At 41.8% G+C, this 23,598-nt stretch overlaps 1 protein-coding gene across 5 annotated transcripts in view; it reads right to left on the bottom strand.

Annotated features, from left to right (window-relative positions):
• Positions 1–10,761, bottom strand: part of Cpsf6 (cleavage and polyadenylation specific factor 6) — a 30,942-nt gene extending 20,181 nt beyond the window's left edge. For 3 of the 5 annotated variants that reach the window (XM_028869640.1, XM_028869642.2, XM_028869641.2), the window contains exons 1-3: positions 10,614–10,761; positions 1,495–1,704; positions 328–431 (exon numbers count right to left, since the gene is read on the bottom strand). In XM_028869640.1, the coding sequence (XP_028725473.1) occupies positions 328–431; positions 1,495–1,704; positions 10,614–10,673 (374 nt within the window). In that variant the 5' untranslated portion in view covers positions 10,674–10,761. The remainder of the gene's footprint in view (positions 1–327; positions 432–1,494; positions 1,705–10,613) is intronic. The other 2 variants (XM_028869643.2, XM_028869644.2) reach the window with 2 other exon arrangements.
• Between the last annotated feature and the right edge of the window lie 12,837 nt (positions 10,762–23,598).

Here is a 23,598-nt window from a genome sequence, read left to right as displayed (position 1 = left end):
ACCTGAGAAGGTGTTCTCAGTGAATGTAGGGAGCATTCTAGTCTGTCTACAGTCCCATCGCAACCAGCTTCATGAAGAAACAAATATAAATCGTCAGTAAGGAACCTCTGCCTAAGACCCTCCTTCTAGTGTGCTCACGTGAGTTCCTAGAACTAACTCAGGTTGTCAGGTTAGTGCAGCAGGCATCTTCAGTAGCTAAGCCATTTGTCAGTGTTCACGTGTTCATGTAAGCTCCACTGGTATAGTCAACATTGAACTTAAGGAAAACTAATTGTAAACTGTAACCACTATCCATTGTTTATATTAGGAAAAAAACTAAATTCTTACCCCTTTGATTGTCCATTTGCCCGATTTTCAAAAAATTTTATCTCCAATATATCATTTACTCCCAAAGAATGAACTGCTTCAGTTAAGTCCTCATCTGTTGTCCACTGCAAGACATTTCCCCCTTGTTAGCCATTAACATATATATTCAGGTTTTTACTGTCTGAATTTAACTTTTAAAGGAAAACAAATGTTAACAGAAAATTATTGCAAATCTAAGTATAATTAATGCCTGTTTTTGTTGTTTAACTTTTAAATATCCAACATAATAGCTGAGATAAGACTTATATAGGACCACTTTAGTGATTATTTCAGGTTTGATTCTAATAACATTAATAGATACACTAAACGTATAGTTCATGAAGCGCTCTACCAATAATCTTTGTCTTATGAACAACACAATTAAGGTACAAAGTATACCCAGGCACTGTGGCATATGCTTATAAACTTAGCACTCAAGGGCAGAGGCAGGAAGGATTGATAGGAGTTCAAAGCCAGTCTGCATTACAGTGACTATCAGGCCTGCAAAGTTACATAACAAGATCCATCCCGAAAAACACCAGACAAATATTATAAAGCATATAACAACTGCTATGCATTAATTTCAAATTCAAGAACAGAAATGAAACTTAAATCTGTAATATGAATTAGAAAATGAAGAGTTTTAGCTGGGCGGTGGTGGCGCACGCCTTTAATCCCAGCACTCGGGAGGCAGAGGCAGGCGGATCTCTGTGAGTTCTAGGCCAGTCTGGTCTCCAAAGCGAGTTCCAGGGAAGGCGCAAAGCTACACAGAGAAACCCTGTCTTGAAAAAAAAAAAAAGAAAAGAAAAGAAAATGAAGAGTTTTTTAAAACTGTAATGGTATTTTATCTTTCTCTTTTAAATTCTTGAGACCCACATATGAACATTTTTCTTAGTGAAACTGGTAGGAATGCAAAAGAGTAAAGAAAAACGCAAATTCTATTTAAGTATATACTTAAGCCAAACTATAAAATTCAAAATTAGAATTGGAATGTCTTTTTAAAAGAACTTGGTTTTGCCCTTCTCATCATATAGGTTAACAAGAGAAAAACAAATATAGGGACATCATTTTTTTTTTAAACTGGGCAAAAAAACATGGACTACTAGGGAAGTTCAAAATGAACCGCCAATAATCTGTTAACTTACTTACCCATGTTAGATTTCCAATATATAATGCAATTCTCTTTCCAGTGTAAGTATAGACAACATTTGGCGCTGCACCTTTTCCCACATCGTCACCAACAGTTGGTGGAAGGGTATCCATGTAGTCCCGGTCTTCTGGGGCATCGCCATTATTTGCAGATGGAGAGATGACATCATCGTACAAATCTATCTGATCATGCCCACCATACTCCGCTTCCTAAGACACAGAAATAAACTTCTAGATTATGACAGTCAAAATACTAAAAATGAATACAAATTCATTCAACTTATTTTAAAAATCTGGTGCAAGACAGGAAAAGGCCCAAAGGTCTCTTCTCATTTTATTTAACAGATTGTGTTCTTTAATGGTGACTTTGATATCTTTCTCGAAAGTAAAGTATTCTTAGAAGTAACAACACATAAATGCAAACAGATGTTTCAAAAGAATATTGTCATAAGACTGTCACAAACAAAAACCAGAGGTATTATAAGTCTTCAGTATGTGAGCACAGGCAAAAACCCCTATTTTCTTTGGTAATTAGATCTTATTTACCTACTCTGAGAAAGCTACTGTTTTATAAACTAAGCCACAGAAATGGGTGGTAATGGGGGAATGGGCATACACATGTTTCAAAAAGTCTTACTTAGTGAAACAAAAAAAATATAAATAAAACTATTTTAAGTAATATCTTGCAATAACTATTATTCTCACTAGACAAAGCGCTACAGCTTAAATGACTTGAAATCTAGCCAAGTGCATTAGCACGTGGAAAGTAATCCACAGGGGATTTAGTCAGAGTGTGCCACTGTCACAGTGAACTAAAGCGATGCTAGGATGTCACTTACATGCCTAAGTGATAAACCAGGAAGAGGAGAAATGGATGTTGAGAAAAAAAAGGGGGTGGGAATTCAATTTGTAAATATCACTTTTTTAAGACTAAGTAAGTATATCAATATCAGTGTGAACTATTTTACCATTCTGAGGTAAATTTGAGATAAATTAAAAACAATACAAAACAACTTAAGATTTCAGATATAACTAGGCATACCTCAAGTTCTCCCATGTGTACAATTTACTAAGAGTTGTCATAAATGGCATACAAGAGTTTGTTTTAGGGACTACAATATGATAATGACCAAGAAAGAAACCATTGTTATACAATGGTAAATAGATCAGTAAGATACTAAAGGCACCAAGCCTGGCTATTGTTCCATTATTCACCAAAAAGCCAGAATAAGACTTGTTTTTAAAGAGAAAGGGGCGGGGGACCTAGAAGGGAAACATAGACACAGCCAAAGAGACCTCAAATTTCCATTCTTTTTTTCAGGTACTCTGCATCAATAATGAATTGTGTAAGTTTTTAAAAATTTATCAAGATATTACATACCAACTTTACTTATTACAAAGCAGGATGTCTGTAAGACTTATTTAATAATGGACTTAAATACCAAGGCAAATCAAAGAACAAAACGCCACTTTCAGCAGAAGGCAGGAACCAAGACCACAGCCGTAATGCCATTGATTTTAATGAACAATGTCAAAACAATATCTAAGTGATGAGTTTTTATCAAGCTAAGAAGCATGGGCAAGCTGCACCGGCAGTGAGAATTACAAGAAAGGAGGTAAGCTTGGTTACAAAGTATCAAGGTGGCTGAAACGTCTAGTGATGTGGCTGCAACAGTGGCGTCATACACTTAAAATATGAAAAAGCTTCCCACAAAGGGTAGTGGGCAAAACTCTCTTGCAATCCAGTTCTGTACACCAAGTAAAATTATTACAATTATTCAAAGGGAGTTGTGTTTCCATCCTCAACGGAGATTAATCACAAATACAGTCCGGGGAGAGTAAAAAAGAATGCAAGGTTATTGAATACAAGACTAAAAGTATTGAAGTTTCTACTTTCACTTGCAGGAAAAGATTAAGATATAATTTGTCATTCGTTTTAAATGTATGAAAAGGCTTACTTAAGAAGATAATCATTTACAGGCAGTAACTAAAGCTATGCTAACCTGGTACATTACAACCACATACTGTTTTTTTATGTCCATGACTTCCTATGGTGACACTAACCGTATTTTCCATATTTATATTATTCCACCAATATTTAAGATCAGCCATTTTGTCTGGTAGTTGGACTAATTCCAATCCAACCTGAAGGGATGCTAATTGAGACCATGGTCCTGGGGTTTGATCTCCATGTGGACTAGTTAGCTTCACAGTGTTCCATGGCCACAGCCTGTATTCTTAACCCCAAGGGTATACATTGGACTTGGTGAAAGAAACATTAACGAATCTGAATACATGCCATTGCTAAGAAAGCAATTCAAGGAATACTCTTAATAGTATCTACAATCTTCCTTTCTTAGCTTCATTATTTTAGCTTCACATTTTAAAGAAAATCCAGAACACATTCAACTGTTTCTACTTCAAGTGAAAATGAACATATTCTGAAATTATGCAAAATGCCTATCACAGGTCATATATAAAAATGAACTCTGAAACCCTACTAGACAAACGAAAACTTTTCTACTCTGTCAGAGAAAGTCAACAACATCAAGTTCTGCTATGTGAAGGTCTTTTTCAAATACACCTCAATAGTATTCAAAAATGTAAAATTTCAACATATCCTAAGCACCCCAGATTAAAGCCACCTACGTTTCTTACCCATGTTTCTAGGACCTAATCGTCATATCTAACTTCTAACTAACTGCATATCTAACTTCTAACAAGAACAGCTCTTAGGCAGGGGACAGTGTCACATGTCTTTATCCCAGCATTTGAAGGCAGAGGCAGGTAGATGCTCTGTGAGTTCGGGCTAGTCTGGTCTACATAATGGTCACCAGGACATAGTGAGACTCTGTCTCAAAAAACAAAACAAGAACAAACAAAAGAACAACTCTTAGGGTTTGTGAAAAGATTAACAAAGTCATCTTTTTTCAATTCCCACTACTCTAAATCACTACGATCATCCTAATTACATGAGAGGTATCAAAATCCAGAAACGGTTGTATACTCAGCTTTGGTAATCCTAGTAGTTGGGAGGCTAGGGCAGAAGAGTGCCATAAATGAGGCCAGCCTGGGACACAGGCAAGCCCTTGCTTAGAAAAAGAAAAAAAATAAAGAAAGAAACAGGAAAAAAAGGGGGGGGGTGGACCTTTTCTCAAGATTTTGCATGATAGGACTGTTTTCTTCCTACCAGATACACAAAACTGTTGCCCAGTCAGAGAACACACTTCAAAAGTATGATGAATAAGAAAATGACCAACGTCCCATTCACTTTTTTAAAGCAATGTTTTAATCTTTTTCATTAGCACTATGACCCCTTCCTTTAAGTTTTTTAGGCAGTTTTCCCCTAATCACATCCTATACATTTTTAATATTACAGATAAGTTGTGTATAATGTATACTATTATTGGGATTATCCTGATAGAGCTATTGAAGTATTAATTTTCTCTGATGGGGCAACACTGTTTTTAGTGTTCCTAGAATCAGAGTTAATACCATTTGTGCATTATTGGATACTACCAGTAAAGGACAGCACCTATTTCAAAATACCCCTATATTTAAAAAAGTATTAAGTCATTCCATTAAAAAAAAAAAAAAACTATAAGGGGGGGGGGAGTTATACTCTGCATTACAAAATGTGTTCAGTATCATGTAAGAGAAAACTTAGAACATAAAACCTACTATCAAGAGACTGGTTCCAGCATACCATCCATCCCCAAACCATTCAAGAATACCAAAACCTACAGATGTTTAAACCTCTTATATAAAATGGCGCAGTATTTACATATAAACTATCCATCCTCTCATATACTTTAAATTATCTCTAGATTTCTTAAAACTCCTAACACAATATAAATGCTTATTTAAAAAGTAATTATACTGTACTGACTTAGGGAATAATGGTAAGAAGTCTATACATATGTAGTACATGGGCAATTTCACCCAGCCAATATTTTAGATCCCAGTTAATTCTTGGATACAGAAAAATGTGGATTTTTTTTCAGAAAACATTATGAATCTGCTAAGTGTATTAATTTTATAATTCCTGTAAAATGTTAAATTAGATCTTAACCACTGTGCCATTTCTCTAGCCCTACTGATTTATCCTTCAACTATTTTCATTTAGCATATCATAACGTTCCACAGGATAACTAATAGTTGCTTTACAATAAATATACTATGACTAAGTATAAACTGAAATGACTCAATAAAATTTGACACAAGAGGACATCTAAATCCTTAATTCCAAACTGACCCCATCCCAGTCATAACTCCATTTACTTTTAAAGTTAAGTGAGCAGAGTAATGAAATCAGTACTGCTTGCTATCAATAACCCACAACCTGAGAGCAGACGAGCAGACACTAATTTCTACATCAACAGCTTCTGATTCACAGATAAACTCCCCCCACCTTCTCTCTCTCTCTCTCTCTCTCTCTCTCTCTCTCTCTCTCTCTCTCTCTCTCTGTGTGTGTGTGTGTGTGTGTACATATTATTTGGATGTACAAAATATAACTTGAGCATGCCTAATTTAAAAAAAAAAGAAGCCCTAAAGGTTTTTGAGCACCAATATGATACTCAAAAAGTTTTGGACTTTGGGGCTTGAGAGAAGCTCACGTGTTAAGAGCACTGGCTGGGAACCTGGGTTCCTAGCACCCATGCTGTGGCTAACAACCACCTGTAACTCCAGTTCCAGAGAATCTGATGCCTTCCTCTGACCTCCACAGGCACCAGGAATGCACAACGTACACATACATACATGTAGGCAAAAACACTCATACACATAAAAGAGTAAATCCTGGGAGAATGCCCGCCCTCGCGCCCCCGCAGGCTCTGCTTTCTGCTTAAGTCCGAAGTCAGTACAAATGCACAGACTCAGAAGTAGTTCCAAGTCTCCTTCCAGTGAGTAACTCCTCTCCATCTGGTCCCATCCAAAACCCTAAAACAAGATCTAAGCTGCCCACGTGTTCCTGTGCCTCCTCAACTTCATTCTCCATTCTTAAAATCACCTAGTACAGAAAGTAAATGCACTAACTTAGTCTCATCACACCCCCAAATTAAAGCTTTTAATACTCAATTTCTCCTACTTTCTGCAATATTGTGCTTTACCAAAATGTAAAACAAGCTTTATGACACTGCCTATTTTAAGTAGTAAATGGAAAACAAGATTAGTGTCTACACAGAATTTCAGAGAATACAAAGTACAGTTAAAACTGCAGCTCACAATAGAGAACAAAAGATGTGTTTAGGGGCTGGAGAGGGGGCCCAGTAGTTAGAGGGCAGGATGCTCTCTCTTCCAGAGGACCCAAGTTTAATTCCCAGCATCCACGTGGCTGCTCACAACTCTCTGTATGTAACTCCAGTTCCAGAGAATCTGACTCCCTCTTCTGGCCTCTTTGGGCACCAGGAGACCACGTGGTTCACAGACATAATGCAAGTAAAACACCCATACACATGAAAAAAGAAAGACAGACAAAAAAGGAAAGGAAAAGTTTTTTTAAAAAAAAGCTTAATATTTATAGATGTTTAGAAAACAAAATAATTAAAATTGCTAATGATTAGTTCTGAAAACTATTTGCTTGACTACAATCAAAGTCACATTGGTTACTATAGCAGCTAGTAGAAATAAGGTTACACCTAGGAAGAGAACCGATTCATAGGGATATACACAGGAGTAAAGTGTTGGCCTAGCACGAGTGAAGGGAAAAGGAACAACCGAGCCTATGGATTGCACAGGTTTGTGACCCCAGCACTGGGGAGGCTGAGGCAGCAGGTGCACCACAAACTGAAGGTCAGCCTGGAACACACAGCAAGTTCTAGGTCAACCTGAGCTACAAGACAGAAAGAAAAACAGGAGGGAGGGAGGGAGGAAGGGAGGAAGGGGAGAGAGAGAGAGAGAGAGAGAGAGAGAGAGAGAGAGAGAGAGAGAATCAATAATTCTGTTGTTGCTTCTAATTCTGGTAGGATCTCATAAAAGCACTTCAATGATAGTGACATCGATAGAAAACATGACAAATCTCAAAATAACTGGCAATCTTTTCGTGGCTACTTTTTTTGTTCAGGCATTCAGAGCAAGCAAATCACAGAAGCCAAACTGTGACAAGTAATGCACCTGGAGTGAACATGCAGCTCAGTGGTGGAGTGATTACCTAGATGTGCAAGGTCCTGGGTTCAGTACCCAGAGCTGCAAACAAGGTTTTGGAAAAGCCTCTACTTAATCTCCCAATTAATCTACTTAAACCTACAAAGATTTTACTTGTAAAATTACACAACCATGTATCAGATACAATGCTGAAAGTACAAGTACATTTATGAAAAGGAGGCCTACTCATTGGAGTCCAAAAAGTCTAGTCTCTTCTTGACCTCTTGCTAGCACTAGTTAATGCAGAGGTAAAGTAGCATGTCATCCAGTTACTGTCCCTCCCAAATAAAGTATTCAACAGTCTGAACATACTTCATGGTGATACCACAGAAAGCTTAATTTCTCTCTCTCTCTCTCTCTCTCTCTCTCTCTCTCTCTCTCTCTCTCTCTCTCTCTCTCTCTCTCTCTCTCTCTCTCTCCCCCTCCCTCCCTCAGAGCTCAGAGACCAGGCTGGCCTCAAACTCAGATATCATCTGTCCTCTAACCACTGGGCCACCTCTCCAGCCCCTAAACCCATCTTTTGTTCTCTACTGTGAGCTGCAGTTTTAATTGTACTTTGTGTTCTCTGAAATTCTGTGTAGACACTAGTCTCGTTTTTCCATTTACTACTTAAAATAGAAATAGTTTTATAAAGCTTGCATGTTGATAAGGCACAATTTTGGGGTGCTAGAATTTAAGGATTGTGCCATGATGACCAATGAAGACAGTTTAATTTCTAAGACTGTGCCAATTCTTCCTTACTGTGAACACAAACACAAAGCAACACGTTCTCTCACTGAAAAAGCTAATCAAGACTGTCTCAAACTTTTTTTTTCCTTTAGTCGAAGTTATGACTGTTTTGGATACGCTACATGCCTTGAAAGATGAAAGGGAAAAAGTCCAGAGATCTTACTCCGACTGACCTTAAAAGCACTGGACTCTGGGTCAAAGAACATTTCTAATTCTGATATAACAACTCAGGCACAATAAAAACAGATTTTCAAACTTCATATTTTATTGCAACGGGTTAATTACATTTAAAAATATCTATTTCGCCTGGCGGTGGTGGCGCACGCCTTTAATCCCAGCACTCGGGAGGCAGAGCCAGGCGGATCTCTGTGAGTTCGAGGCCAGCCTCGTCTACAAAGCGAGTTCCAGGAAAGGCACAAAGCTACAGAGAAACCCTGTCTCGAAAAACCAAAAAAAAAAAAAAAAAAAAACCCAAAAAAAATCTAGTTTCTAAGTCAGTAGTGAATAATTAAACCCTTTCAAAATTTGCTTTTCTTTTCTCACATTTAAACCAAAGGCACAATGTCATTCTTGGAAAACAAAACAGTAAGGATTTAAGAGTTTCTATTGTTTTTTTAAATCTTGCATCCCTAGTCATAAATACGATTAGCAGAAGGTAAACACCATATTAATCAAATGGCTTCTTATTAAGCTTCTCATCCGAACCTGAGAACTTCTTAAATATAGAACTGTTTTTGTTTTTTTTTTTAAAAAAAAAAAAAAACAGGAAAAATTTTAAAAAGAAACAGCTTTAAGTAGCACTATCGTTGGGTGCAACTTGAAAAAACGTGAATATATGAAGTGCAATAAAAATAGGAAGAGGCGAGTTAGGAAGCTAATTGTTACCAACTCTGGTAATCAGATCTTTCCAAGAATGTTCATCGTCAGACATCACAGCTAGTCCCAGGCTACCCGTGGCCGGTGAGACCGGAAAACCTTACACGTCTCACTTTCTCCAGCCTTTCAAGCCGTGAAGGAGAGCCCATGGGGCAAACACTTCGCTTTCAAAATACAGTCCCATCCACGACGACTTTGCAAGCTACCACTGGGAAGGATTTCGGGGGGGGGGCGATCTCCGTTCCAGTCTCCCCGGATCTGTGAGCGAGGGACCACCATCTTTTTGTTCTGTCCAACCACCGCGCATCCCCAGCCTTTGGCGCAAGCCCTCTATCCTCCCCGGTTATTTTTCTTCACAAAAGGCCAAGCAAGGGCCTGGGGCCTCGGAGGCACCGCGAGCCCACGATGGCCCAGGCAGGCCAACGCACCGACTTTGAAAAACGAGATCGGGGAGGGGGGGGGTCCCCAAAGTCAGGTGACTTGTTGCAGACGTCCCCACCACCGCGGCCACCCTTCCCCCTCGGGGACCGGGGTTTTGGGGGGGGGATGGGAAGAGCGGGACCAGGGGGCGCCACGCCACGCCGACACCCGTCGCCAACGCGAGCAAGGAAGGGAAGCCCAGGAGCCCCCCACCCCTCCCCGGGCGCGCGGGATACAAAGGGCTGTGAACGCGGCCTTCCATGGTGGGGGGGGGGGGGCCGACCGTGCGCGGACCGAGACACAAAATGGAGCGACGGGGAGGAATCGGAACCCGAAGCGGCCGGGGCCGGGATGGTGGAGGCGGCGGCGGGCGGGCGGGCGGGCGAACGGGCGCGCGCCGGGCCAGCCAGGGCTTCTTCTTCCCCCCTCCTCCTCCTCCTCCTCCTCTTCCTCCTCCTCTTCCTCCCCCCCCTACACCCCTCGGGCGGGCGGCGGGGAGGGGGGCGCGGCGGCCCGTTCTCCCCGCCCCGCACACGCGCGGCCTAGCTCGGCGGGAAGCGCCCGCCACCGTAGCCAACAATAGGGGCGTGAGGGCCGCCCTGGAGGAAGGGGCGGGCGAGCGGGGAGAGCGGGGCGAGCGGGCGGCTGCACGGCCCCCGAGGGGCCCCCCGCGCTCCAGGGCCCGCGCGGCCCGCAAAACGACGCGCGAGAACAAGGGCGAGGCGAGCGGGGTGGGGAACGGAACGGGACCGGACGGGACGCGGCGGGCGCCGCACACGCACACACAGCGGCGCGGCGCGGCGCGGCCCAGAGGCGCCAAGGGCGCACGGTCTGCAGCCGAGCCGGCTCGCGGCCCCCGCGGCGGGCCCCGGCGAGCGTCCCGGGGGGTGGAGGGGGAGGCGCCGCGCCGCTCCCCGCGGGCCGGCGGCGGAGAGCCCAGGCCCTCCCCGTACCTGGTTGAACTCCTCGCCCACGTCCGCGTAGATGTCTATGTGGTCCACGCCGTCCGCCATCTTCCCTGGGCCTCGGCCGCCGCCGCCGCCGCCGCCGCCTGCAGGTCGGCCCGCCGAGGCAGCAGCAGCGGATCGAGCGGCGGGGGCGGGGCGCCAGACGTCACTTCCGAGGGGCGGGGACCAGGGCGCCGCGGCCCACTCACCCGGCTCCCCCCAGCTCCCGGGCGCCGACGCGTTCTTTTGTGTGCAAAAGGGTGGCAGCGGCAGGGTGGCGGGGTGGCCCGGGAAATCGCCATCCCGCCTGCCGGGGGAGGTGGGGGGGTGGAAGCCGCTCGTTTCCAGAGACGAGCTTTTCCAACTGCTTGCTTCTTGCCCCCTTTTTTTTTTCTTTGATATTTTACGTTGTCAGTTTTTCCTGCGTTGGGTTTTTGTTGTTGTTGTTTTATGGGTTTTTGGTTGGTTGGTTGGTTTTTTTGTGCTCTTTTGTTTTTGGGTTTTTTGTTTGTTTGTTTGTTTTGCTTCCAAGGCTTAAGGAGGTGGGAGTTATGTGTGCGCCGATTAAAAACAAAATGGGATACCCGGGGCAATGTCTTCTTTCTGCTTTTTTCAGACAACCGAATCTTGTGGCTGCCTCGAGTTATTTGTGTATTTCGTGCTTGCATCTCTTACCTTTATGTAGTTGTAAGCGTCTCTTGGCTTCGTCCATCGCCCTCCTTCCTTCCCCATTGCCCTTGATTTTTTTTCCTCCTCCTCTTTATGTCTGCAGGATGTTTTCTCTGGCAATCCGGCTGAGGCTTCTAACTTCACGTTAGAGGTCATACAACAAAGTAAATCTATCTTAAATCTAGGAACTCCTGGGTTCAGAATGCTGAGCTGGAAGGGAAGTTAAAAAGGTGTCCTTAGGTCCAAACGTTCCATTTTACAGATAGAGAACTAAGGCCTAATAGAACATAAGTGATTTAACTAGGGGTTATGTGGCTTGTAAAAGGCACACGCCTTTTGACACCGGAATGTCATTCAGAGATCTCTCTCCATTTCCAACGGCCCCACCCATTTCTTTCCTTCCCATTTAAAAACTCATCAGGCCTGGTGATGTCCCTCTGCGGGTAAAGGTCCTGGCTGTGAAGCCAGATAAATTCAGTCCCTATCATTCTCATGGAGAAAAGAGAGACCCAACTCCTGGTTAATAATCCTCGATCTGGCCAGGCAGTGGTCTCGCACGCCTTTAATCCCAGCACTCGGGAGGCAGAGCCAGGCGGATCTCTGTGAGTTCAAGGCCAGCCTGGGCTACCAAGTGAGTCCCAGGAAAGGCGCAAAGCTACACAGAGAAACCCTGTCTCGAAAAACCAAAAAAAAATAATAATAATAATAATAATAATCCTCGATCTACCCAGTGCCTCTGGTTACCCCCACCTCCTCCTCCAACCCTGCCAACAAATAAATAAATAAACATTTTTTTAAAGGGCATCAGATGCAGATTGGTCTGAAATCATTTAAAAAAAAAGTAACATCTGTTCTCGTTACACCTATAAAAGCTTGGTTGCTGCTGGGTGGTGGTGGCACACGCCTTTAATCCTGGCACTCGGGAGGCAGAGGCAGATGGATCTCTGTGAATTTGAGGCCAGCCTGGTCTGCAAAGTGAGTTCCAGCACAGCCAGGGCTACACCAAGAAACCCTGTCTCGGAAAACCAAAAGAAAAAAAAAGAAAGAAAAGAAGAAATTTTTGATGATTTCTCAAATGTAACTTCAGAGTACCTTTTTACTTGACAATTTTCAAAATTTGGAAGATTCGTGTAAATTAGAAAGGGAAAATATAATAACTCTAGATCTTATTTTTACATTTATTTATTTACTTATTTTGTGTGTGCACATGCGTGTGGACAAGTCCATGCCATGGCTCATGGATGGAAGTCAGAGGACAGCTCAGAGAGTCCTTTCTCTCCTTCCACGGTGTGCATCCTTGAAGTCAAACTTAGGTGTTATACCTACTGAGCCTCACACTGTCTCTCTAGCACTTAGTACCGTCTATACAGCAATCTTTTTGTTAGACATTGTATGGTCACTGTGTATATGGATGAAAGAGTGGAGACTTGGGTTTTTGTAACAGCTCAATGCTGAGTAGCCACTAACCCTGAGACAAGTCTTTGACCTCAATTTTTGTTTGTTTGTTGTCTTTTTTGTTTGTTTGTTTGTTTGTTTGTTTTTGTTTTGTTTTTGAGACAGGGTTTCTCTGTGTAGCCCTGACTGTCCTGCAACTCCTCCCTGTAGACCAGGCTGGCCTGGAACTAAGAGATCTGCCTGATTCTGACTCCCAAGTGCTGGGATTAAAAGGCATGTGCCTCCATGCCCAGCTCTCATCATAATTTCTTGATGGAAGTTCTAAAATCTTTTCGAATCAAATCTACATAGAACAGAAAGTCCAAATGTCTTGAGGAGAACTTCAACAATAAGTTACATGTTGCATAGAAACGCCTTTTCACCTCCCTGTGCCGGTTTCTAATTGCTACTTGTAACAACTTGGTAACAATGTCAGGGGCCTGAAACAGCAGATTCATTATCCTCCAGTTCTGGAGGTCAGAAGTCCAATTCAGGTTTTTACAGGGCTGTTCCAGTTACCTTTTCTTTTGCTGTAATAAAACACTGATGAAAAGCCACTTAGGAAAAGGTATGAGGGTTCTCTAGAGTAACAGAACTTATAGAAGGCTTTTTTTTATGTATATAGAAAGGGGAGTTACTAGAATGATTTACAGAGCTGGGCAGTGGTAGCTTTAATCCCAGCACTCAAGAGGCAAAGGCAGGCAGATCTGTAAACAGAAGTTTCTGTCCCACCAGCAACTCCCAAATACCCAGCAGCCACTTCCCAAATTACCACACAGAGGCATAATATAATTAATCATATTAATTATAAATGCTCAACCAATAGCTCAAGCTTATTAGTAATTAGCTCTTACATTTTAAGTTAACCCATATTCCTTATTTACACTCTGCCACTTAGCGGTACCTTTATTAGCATGACCCATTCATCTCCTGCTCCCTCTTCGTCTAGCTGGTGACTCCTGACTCTGCCCTTCTCCTTTTCATCATCCTTAGTTTGATTGCCCCACCTACACTTCCTGCCCGGCTACTGGCCAATCAGCGTGTTATCAAAACAAAGCTTAATAAAACAAAGAGTGACAAATTTTTTACAGTATACAAGAGGATTATTCCACAGCACAAATCTCTATGAGTCTGAGGCCAGCCTGGTCTACAGAGTGAGTTCCAGGACAGCTAAGACTAAGTCAAGGCTACAGAGGGAAACCCTGTCAAGGAAGAAAGAAAAAAAAAAAAGATTTACAGATTGTGGTCCAGCTAATCCAACAATGGCTTTCTGTGAACAGAATGTCAAGAATACCGTTCAGCCCACAAGGCTAAAAGTCTCAACAGGTCTTCAGTATATGCTGGAATCCTGGAAAAGTAGGCTCTAAAGCCAGTGAAGGAATGGACTTGCTAGTAAGGCAAGAGCGAGCAGGCAAAGAATGAAGGTTCCTTCTTCCATGTCCTTATATAGGCTTTTCAGCAGAAGTTGTGGTCCAGAGGAGAGGCAGGTCTTCCCACCCCAAAGATCTGGATTAGAAGTATATGTTCCCACTTCAAATTAAGCAAAAATCCCTCACAGGTGTGCCCTGACATTTTGAGTTAGTTAATTCCAGATGTAGTCAAGTTGACAACCAAGAATAGCTATCACAAAAGGTTTTTTTGTTTGTTTGTTTGGTTGGTTGGTTGGTTGGTTTTTTTTTGTTTGTTTGTTTGTTTTTCTTTTTTGGTTTTTCGAGACAGGGTTTCTCTGTGTAGCTTTGTGCCTTTTCCTGGAACTCACTTGGTAGCCCAGGCTGGCCTCGAACTCACAGAGATCCGCCTGGCTCTGCCTCCCGAGTGCTGGGATTAAAGGCTTGCGCCACCACCGCCCAGCTCACAAAAGGTTTTTAATGATTATTTGTATTTCATTTGCATTGACATTTTGCCTGCATATATGTCTATATAAGGGTGTTGGAGCCCCTGGAACTGGAGTTACAGACAGTTGTGAGGTGTTAGGTGAGTATTGGGAATTGAACCTGGGTCCTTTTTGAGAACAGTCAGTGCTCTCAACCACTGAGCCATCTCTCCAGCCTCCACAAGGGGTTTTTTATAATACACTTTTCAGGTCATTGAGGGGATGTCAAGACAAGCACTCAATTCAGGAGCTTGAAGCAGAAACTATGGAGGAATGCTGCTTACTGGCTGACTCACAGGCTCATGCTCAGCTAGGTTGTTTGTTTGTTTGCTTGTTTTTGTACAAGCCAGGTCCACTAGCCTAGGGACGATGCCTCCCAGAGTAAACTGGGCCCTCCCACATTATTCATTTGTCAAGATAGTATCTCACAGACCTAGCCACAGACCAATCTTATCTAGGCAATTCCTCAATAGAGTGTCCTCTTCCCAGGCTACTCTGACTTATGTCAAGTTGACAAAAAACTAGCCAGCCAAAGGCCTACCAAAGTACTTTAGGAAGTCGGAAAGAAGATGGTCCTGCTAGTCTTTGATGCATCTGCCTATTTTCAAAGACACAAAAGAGCATTCTCTTTTCTTTCTCTTTTTCACCTGTGTGGCCATGCAACCTCAGTTCCTGTTCAGATAATCACAGTGCAAGAAAACAGGCAGCTGTCTCAGTTCCAATTACAAATCCAAGGAGAAAGCAACCAATTGCCTCATTAAAATTAGGGGGCTGGAGAGATGGCTCAGAGGTTAAGAGCACCAACTGCTCTTCCAGAGGTCCTGCGTTTAATTCCCAGCACCCACATGGTGGCTCACAGCTATCTGTAATGAGATCTGGCTCCCTCTTCTGGCCTGCAGGGATACATGCAAACAGAACACTGTATACATAATAAATAAGTAAATCTTTAAAAAAAAATTAATTGCTGGGCGGTGGTGACACACACCTTTAATCCCAGCACTCGGGAGGCAGAGGCAGGTGTATCTCTGTGAGTTCAAGGCCAGCCTGGTCTACAGAGTGATTAGGTCCGTAATCTAATTTACATGTCTTACTAAAAAAGAGCATCATATATCACCATGACAGGACAGCCAGAGCTACCTAGAGAAACCCTGTCTCAAAATTTTTGAAAAAGAAGAGATATTTGATTATGACATTTTCACATGTATATGTCATCTACTTCAATCATCACTTTCACACACCACTGCTGTTACCTACCCTCGTACATCCTTTCTTCCTTCTGCTGGTCCCTTTCCCCATCTCAAGTAGTCTGCCTTCTATTTTAGGGTCTTTTGTTGTTGTTTTGTTTTGTTGTCTTTGGAGTCAGGGTTTCTCTGTGTAGTCCTGGCTATCCTGGAACTCACTCTGTAGCCCAGGCTGGCCTCAAACTCACAGAGCTCCTTCTACCTCTACCTCCTAAGTGCTCGTATTAGAGGTGTGGGGCCTTTCTTCTCTATCTATCTATCTATCTATCTATCTATCTATCTATCTATTACTAAAATTCTTGATGACAGCCATTCTGACTGGTGTGAGATACAATTCCAACGTAAGTTTTTACAATAATGTTTAATTATCTGGGGGAAGGAGGAGAATGCTGGGGGGGGGGGGGAAGGGGCAAGTACCCGAGGAGCTGGTTCACTCCCTTCACCATGTGGATTCCAGGGACTGAATTCAGTCTGTTAGTCCTTCCTGGCAACTCTCTTTATCTACTAAGCTATCTTGTCAATCTCCCAAAATGTAATTTTGATCTGCAATTTCCTAGTGGCTACAGATGTTGCACTTTTTTTCCCCATGTATTTATTGGCTACTTGTATATCCTTTAATGCAGGAATTCAGCAGAATCACTCTATCGGGGTAGATATTAGAACGAACAGCTGTTTTTCAGAAGTACCTTAACCTTGTGGAAAACAGGAATCGCTTTTGCTGAAGGGGCATTGCAGCCATTTCATGACTGTGGTCACAAGACGCCTCACACCTGAGGCTCTTGCACTATTGTGGATTGCAAATGATACATCATAAAGGACTAGAGTCATGGGGGCATGTGATGCTCTCCTCCAGTAAGACATGTAAGTTAGATTATGGACCTTGGTATGAGGAAATATTTTGTGTAACTTTCAATAATTGTACAGCTGTTCACGGTTCAGTCCATGAGAAGAGGCTGGACCTTCCTGCTGCCACATAGGCCTTAAAATTTCATCTTGGAGTGCCTTCTTTCTTCAACCGGCCTGTGCTACATGGTGGATCCCGACACTTTAATTTCATGAATTTTTTTTTATATACTCTGTGGTGGTATTTTAATTGTACTGAAATGTGATTTTGATTGTATGTTAATAAATAAAGTTGCCCGGGGGTCAGACTATTAGAGCCATAGCAAGAGTGTGGTGGTGGTGGCACATGCCTTTAATCCCATAGATCTCTGTAGGTTCAGGGATACAGCCAGCATTGGAGACATATGCCTTTAAGACCTGGGGGGCAGTACATACAGACAGTGACAAGGCAGTCACGTGTTTCGGTTTACAACCAATGAGAAGGCAGAATGACTATGAACCGACTTACACACAGGGAAATAGCTCTTTTTTTGGGAAGCTAGGAGCTCGCAGGAGGAAGGGTGAGATTTTAGCTCTGAGCTCTGACCTCTTGGTTTTCTCTTTTACATTGGTTCTGTGTTTCTTATTTAATAAGACGGTTGGTTACATCTACAATACTCTATATATTAACTCCAAGTAAGGTGTAAAACTAGGAAGGTTCTTCTCCCATTCTGTAGGCTTTCTCCTGACTCTGTTGTTTTGTTTACTGCACAAAAGCCTTTTTATTTTATGCAAACCCATTTGGTCATTCTCACTTTCATTCCGAAGACTACTAGAGTCCTTTTCAGACAATCATTGCAAACCCTGGATACTGAAATGTTTTCCACTAGTACTTTTGTAGTTTCAGATCATCCATGAAGACCTTTCATCTGTTTTGAACTGGCACTTGTATGAGGGAAAAGATCAGCTGTAGTTAGAGTTTTTCTGGTCCTGCCTGGCCCACAGTCAGGACAAATCTCTCTCACCCACCAGTCCTGCAGCCACTCAGACCCAAACAAGTAAACACATAGACACTTATATTACTTATAAATTGTATGGCCGTGGCAGGCTTCTTGCTAACTGTTCTTATATCTTAACCCATTTCTGTTCATCTATAAGTTGTCACGTAGCTCGTGGCTTACCAGTATCTTAACATCTGCTTCTCATCATGGCAGCTGGCAGCGTCTCTCTGCCTCAGCCTTCCTAGAATTCTCCTCTCTCATTGTCCTGCCTATACTTCCTGCCTGGCTACTGGCCAATCAGCTTTATTTATCAATCAATCACCCACAGCACACCTCCTTTTCTTTTTTTCAAAAAGGAAGGTTTTAACTTTCACATAGTACAATTACATATAACAAAACAGTTATCAAGCAAGAATTACTGTTACAATATCTAGTCTATTTATAATACCTAGTCTATTTGTATTTGGCAAAATTAAAGAAGATATCCTATCTATCCTATAATTGTGAGTCTAAGGTTTCATCTCTAACTCATCTCTTATCATAACTAAGGAAAATTATAACTATCTAGTCTTCAACTACATCAAAGACCCCAGAAGGATATAATAATACCTAAGTAAACAGGAAGAACATTGTAAGAAACTTCTAAAACTCTAGAATAACAGAGACAGCTGGCTATCTGGACAGTCACCCAATGTTCTTCTGCAACATGGGGCATCCATTCTTCAGCCCACAGGCCTAGAGTCTCCCAGTTGCTTCTTCCTGAGTCCTGTAGAATGTCTGAGAGTTTCTTCTGCAAAGCAGGAACCTGAAGGACCATATTGCCTTGTAAAGTTCAGTGGTCACCTTCCTAAGGGTCCTGCATGTCCAATCGATACAACATTTTGTTAAGCAGTCCAGGCAAGAACAGTTTCTTGCCCAAATGGCTATTTTGCCAAGAAGAAGATAAACTCCATATAGAGTGTCTTCAATGTCCACCTTTCTCTTTGAAGTAAATTGGTGCTGCCAGCAGCAGATGTGTCTCATTGTCTAGGACCGTCTACGCTTTTAAAACATTTTAAATGCCATATTCTGTAGGTCTTTGAAGTGTTTGAAAATTGCCTACCTGATTGAAATATATCTATGTATACCTAAAAAAACTTAAGTTTGATTATCATAGAAGACTAATTATTAATCTGTATTTCTTAATTATCCATTACAATTTACATGAGTTACATAAACATAATACCTTAAATGAGAGTATAAATATATGAAGTATAACAAAATTAACTTTAAATTTGTATCAATAAACTAAAATCATTGTAAAACATTTTAAATAAGTTGCTCTTTAAAAGTAGGTTCAACAATCCATCCTTTTATCCTATCATATCTAGATCCTGTATTTCCATATCAATCAGCATCTAATTTTCTTCTTCTGTGGGTAGACATTCATTTTTCCCAGGATTGTTTGTTGACATTACTGCCCTTTCTCCATGGCATGGTTTTGGGGACCTTTGTCAGAATCAGATGGCTAGAGATGGCTGTTGGAGCGCCACTTTACCCCACATTCCAGCTTCGGGAGGTCTCCATTGTTCGGGAACCTGATTGCCTGAAATATGTCTACAAGGGAACCAGAGCTCTATCCGGTATGATAGTGTCCTTCGCTGGGCCCTGGAAAATGGCATACAAGTAAGAATGGGCTCCTCGCAGGGAGGGCTGTGTAGATCTGTGTCTACGTCTGAGGTCACCCACTCCACAGAGATCTTGCAAATCATCTAGCAGTTGAGGCAGCAGAAACAACAGTGAGGGTGCCCCCTCCTAAGCCCTTATTAAACACTGTGTCTGAAGAACAAAACAGCATCGTGAAGAAGGTGGTAGTCCTAGCTAGTCTTATGTCAGCTTGATACACAAACAAGAATTATCTGAAAGGATGGGAACTTAACTGAGAATATGCCTCCATAAGATCTGGCCAGAAGGCATTTTCTTAATTAGTGATTACTAGGGGAGTAATCTACCCATTGTGAGTGGTTCCATCCCTGGACCGGCAGTCCTGGATTCTATAAGAAAACAGGCTGAGCAAGCCATGGAAGCCAGTAAGCAGCACCCTCCATGGTCTCTGCATCAGCTCCTGCCTCCGGGTTCCTGCCCTGTTAGAGTTCCTGTCCTGACTTCCTCCAGTGATGAACTGTGATATGTAAGTGTAAACCAAATACTTTTTTCTCCCCAATTTGCTTTTGGGTCATGGTGTTTTACCACAACAATAGAAACCCTAACTAAGACATGACAATTTGATACAGGGCAGTATGTTCCTGTAGACATCCTGTCTGCAGTTTATGGCCCTTGAAGCTATCTAGATAATCCTGCTGAGCAGTCCAGATAATCCTGTTCAGCAGGTTGTGGTTTCGCGCCAAAAGTACAATCTAATAATTTCAAATGTGGCTTCGTGCAGAAAGTCTAGAGCAATAGTTTAAAAAAAAAAATCACCTAACCTCATATCCTTTCTGCCCAATATCAAGCATGTAATTCCGGCTTGTGGTTTTTCCCTATTAAAAACTCTCTACACCTGGGCTTGAGGCCGCTGCCACATTTCCTTCCATCTGCTGTGCGGTGGCCCAGGTTGAACCTGAATAAAAGGACCCTTAGGTGCTTGCATCGGAAACCGGCTCCCTAGTAGTCTCTGGGGTTTTGTGAAACGAGTACAACACTTGCATCCCCGGAGGGAAACCAACTTGATTGTGGTTTGTGATCCTTTCAATACACTATTGAATTCAATTTGAAAGTATTACACCAAGAATTTTTATACCTATGTTTATTGGGTAAACTGAACCTGGTTTTCTTTTCTTATTTTCTTTCTTTCTTTTTTTTTCTGTTGATGTATCATTCCCCATTCTTTGGTGTCAGTGTGGTGGTATTCTAATAGTACTGAAATGTGATTTTGATTGTATGTTAATAAATAAAGTTGCCCAGGGGTCAGAGCTATTAGAGCCATAGCAAGAGTGTGGCGGTGGTGGCACATGCCTTTAATCCCAGCACTTGGTAGAAGAGCTAGGTAGATCTCTGTGTGTTCAGGGATACAGCCAGCATTGGAGACATATGCCTTTAAGACTTGGGGGGGGGGGCTGTACATACAGACAGTGACGAGGCAGTCACGTGTTTGGGTTTACAACCAATGAGAAGGCAGAACAAAAAGACTATGAAAAGACGTACACACAGGAAGTAGCTCTCTTTCGGGAAGTTAGGACCGCAGGAGGAAGGGTGAGATTTTAGCTCTGAGCTCTGACCTTTTGGCTTTCTCTTTTACATTGGTTCTGTGTTTCTTATTTAATAAGACAGTTGGTTACATCTACATGTCAGAGTAATGTTGGCTTCATAGACTGTGTTTGGAAATGTTTCTTCCCTTTATGAAAATATAAGACCCTTTGAGGTACACTAATGTTAGTGATTCTTTACAATTCTGGTAAAATTTAACAATGAATCCACCTGATTCTATGCTTTTCTTTGTTGGGAAATTAATGCTTTAATCTCCTATTTGTTTAGAATCTCACTTTGTTTTATTTTGGTTTGGGTTTTGGTTTCAGGTTTTCTAGACAGGGTTTCTCTGTGTCACAGCCCTGGAACTGGCTATCCTGGAACTGCCTCTGCTTCCTGAGTACTGGGATTAAAGGCTTGTGCCATCATACCCTGCAATCCTTACTTTAATCTGGATGGGATAGCATGCAAAATTTGTAATTGGAAATTTCTGTCCCACCAGCAACTCCCAAATACCCAGCAGCTGCTTCTCAAATTACCACACAGAGGCTTATTATTTATTTATTTATTAATTATAAATGTCTGGCTGATGGCTCAGGCTTATTATTAACTAGCTTTTACATTTAAGTTAGCTCATTCCTATTTATTTATTGCCAGGTGGTCCATGGCTTACCGGTGCCCCAGCATCCTGCTTTTTGGGTGGCTCCTGGCATCTGTCCCAACCCCACCCTTTTTCCTCTGAGTTCTAGTTTGATTCTTCTGTCTAACCTTATCCTGTCTTTCCATAGGCCAAAACAACTTTATTATCAACCAATGAGAGAAATACATATTCACAGCATACAGGAGGACCATCCCATAGCAAAAAATATTTTAGATTTGACAACTTAATGAACAGAAGTTCAAAATGAGCCCTAATAATCCTCTGGATTGCATGTCTGTGGTAGTGTCTCCTTTTTACCTTTAATTTTTTTTTTATCAATTTGAATATTCTCTTTATTTTAGTTAGTTTGATTAAGGGTTTGTCAACTTTAATATTTCAAAGTACCAACTAGTTGTGCATTTGTGTGTGTGTGTGTGTGTGTGTGTGTGTGTGTGTGTACATGCGTGTAGGTGCATGCATACACGGGTGCAGGAGTGTGTGGAGGGCACAGGTTGGTGTTTCAAGTCTTTTTCATTGCTTTCAATTTTATTTACTGAGGCTAGGTGACTTGGTGGACCCAGGGCTTTTGGATTCAGCTAGCTAGCTAAGCAGCTGGCTCTGGAATCTCATGTTTCATTCTCCCAGGTGCCGTATAACACGGAGGCCTTCCCCCTGTCCTGCCCTGCCTTGATGTAGGTGCTGGGGATCTGACTTCCAATCCTCTCTCTAATGTAACAAGTATATGATCTCCTGAGCAATTTCCCCATTTCCTCAAAGTACCTTTTATCTATTTGTTTCATGATTGTTTTTACCCTTTTAGTCTGGCCCACTGATTTATACCTGAGAGTTATTATTTCTACCTTTTTTTTTTTTTAAATGGAGACAGGGTCTCTCTGTGTAGCCCTGGCTGTCCTAGAACATGCTATATAGACCATCTGGTCTTGAACTCACAGAGATCTGACTGTCTCTGCCTTCCAAATTCTGGTATTAAAGGCATGTACCACCATATTGAGTTCTCTTTTTACCAACTTTGGGTTTGCCTTTGTTCTTGTTTACTAGGACCATGGCTGCAACATTAAATTATTTAGTTGAATTCTCTTTGTTCTTTTTTACGTAAGCACTCACAGGTATAAATTCTTCTTAGAAATGATTTACTGTTGCTGGGCATGATGGTGCACACCTCTAATCCCAGCATTTGGGAGTCAGAGGTAGACAGATCTCTGTGAGTTCCAGGACAGCCAGTGCTGCACAGAGAGACTCTGTCTCCAAAATATTAACTAACTAACTAACTAATTAACTAACTAACTAACTAATTGAAAGAAAAGAAAAAGAAAAAAGTTTTTTGGTATCAAGGGTATATTATTCAATGTTCATGTGTTATATGATTTCTGTTATTTCTCTATTTTTATCCCATTATGGTCTATAAGACATAAAAAAAAAATTCCACATGTCTCTAATCCCAGAACTCAGGAGGCAGAGACAGGCAGCTCTCTGGGAATTTCAGGCCACCAGGGTCATAGAATAAGAACATGTCTCAAAAACAACAACAAAAAAAAAATTGAAAAAGACATTATCTTGATTCTTTTGTATTTGTTAAAACTTGATTTATAGCCTAAAATGTCATCTATTTTGTACAAAGTTCCATGAGGTGCTGAGAAGAATTTGTGATCAATAGCTGTTGGGTAGAATATTCTGTCTGTTAAATCTCTTTGGTCTGTGGTGAGGTTTAACTGATGGGTATTAATTTTTAACTCCATGATCTAGCTCTAACAAAGATGAGGTATTGAAGTCTCCCACTATCATTGTATCTGGACCATTTTATGAATTTGGCTGCACCAACATTTAGTACATACCTATTTACAATCATGGCCTATGGTTCAGCTGGGTTTTCACCCCCAGATTCTCAAAGTCACAATTGTTCTTAGTCTCCAGAATAGCTCAGTCTCAAACAATAGTGAGAAGGCCAGGCAAATATCATGAAGGCTCCAGATAACTCAGTTAAGAATTAGGACTCAGTCCCTGCTTCTTAAAACTGAGCAGGCTGTTTCTGAGGAAGCCATAAAGGACAATCAATCTTTTTTTTTAT

The sequence above is a fragment of the Peromyscus leucopus genome, chromosome 18 (genome assembly GCF_004664715.2).
Source record: "Peromyscus leucopus breed LL Stock chromosome 18, UCI_PerLeu_2.1, whole genome shotgun sequence".
Classification (NCBI taxonomy): domain Eukaryota; kingdom Metazoa; phylum Chordata; class Mammalia; order Rodentia; family Cricetidae; genus Peromyscus; species Peromyscus leucopus.
The sequence above is the reverse complement of the archived record's forward strand: the minus strand, read 5'-3'. Positions and strand labels throughout refer to the sequence as shown.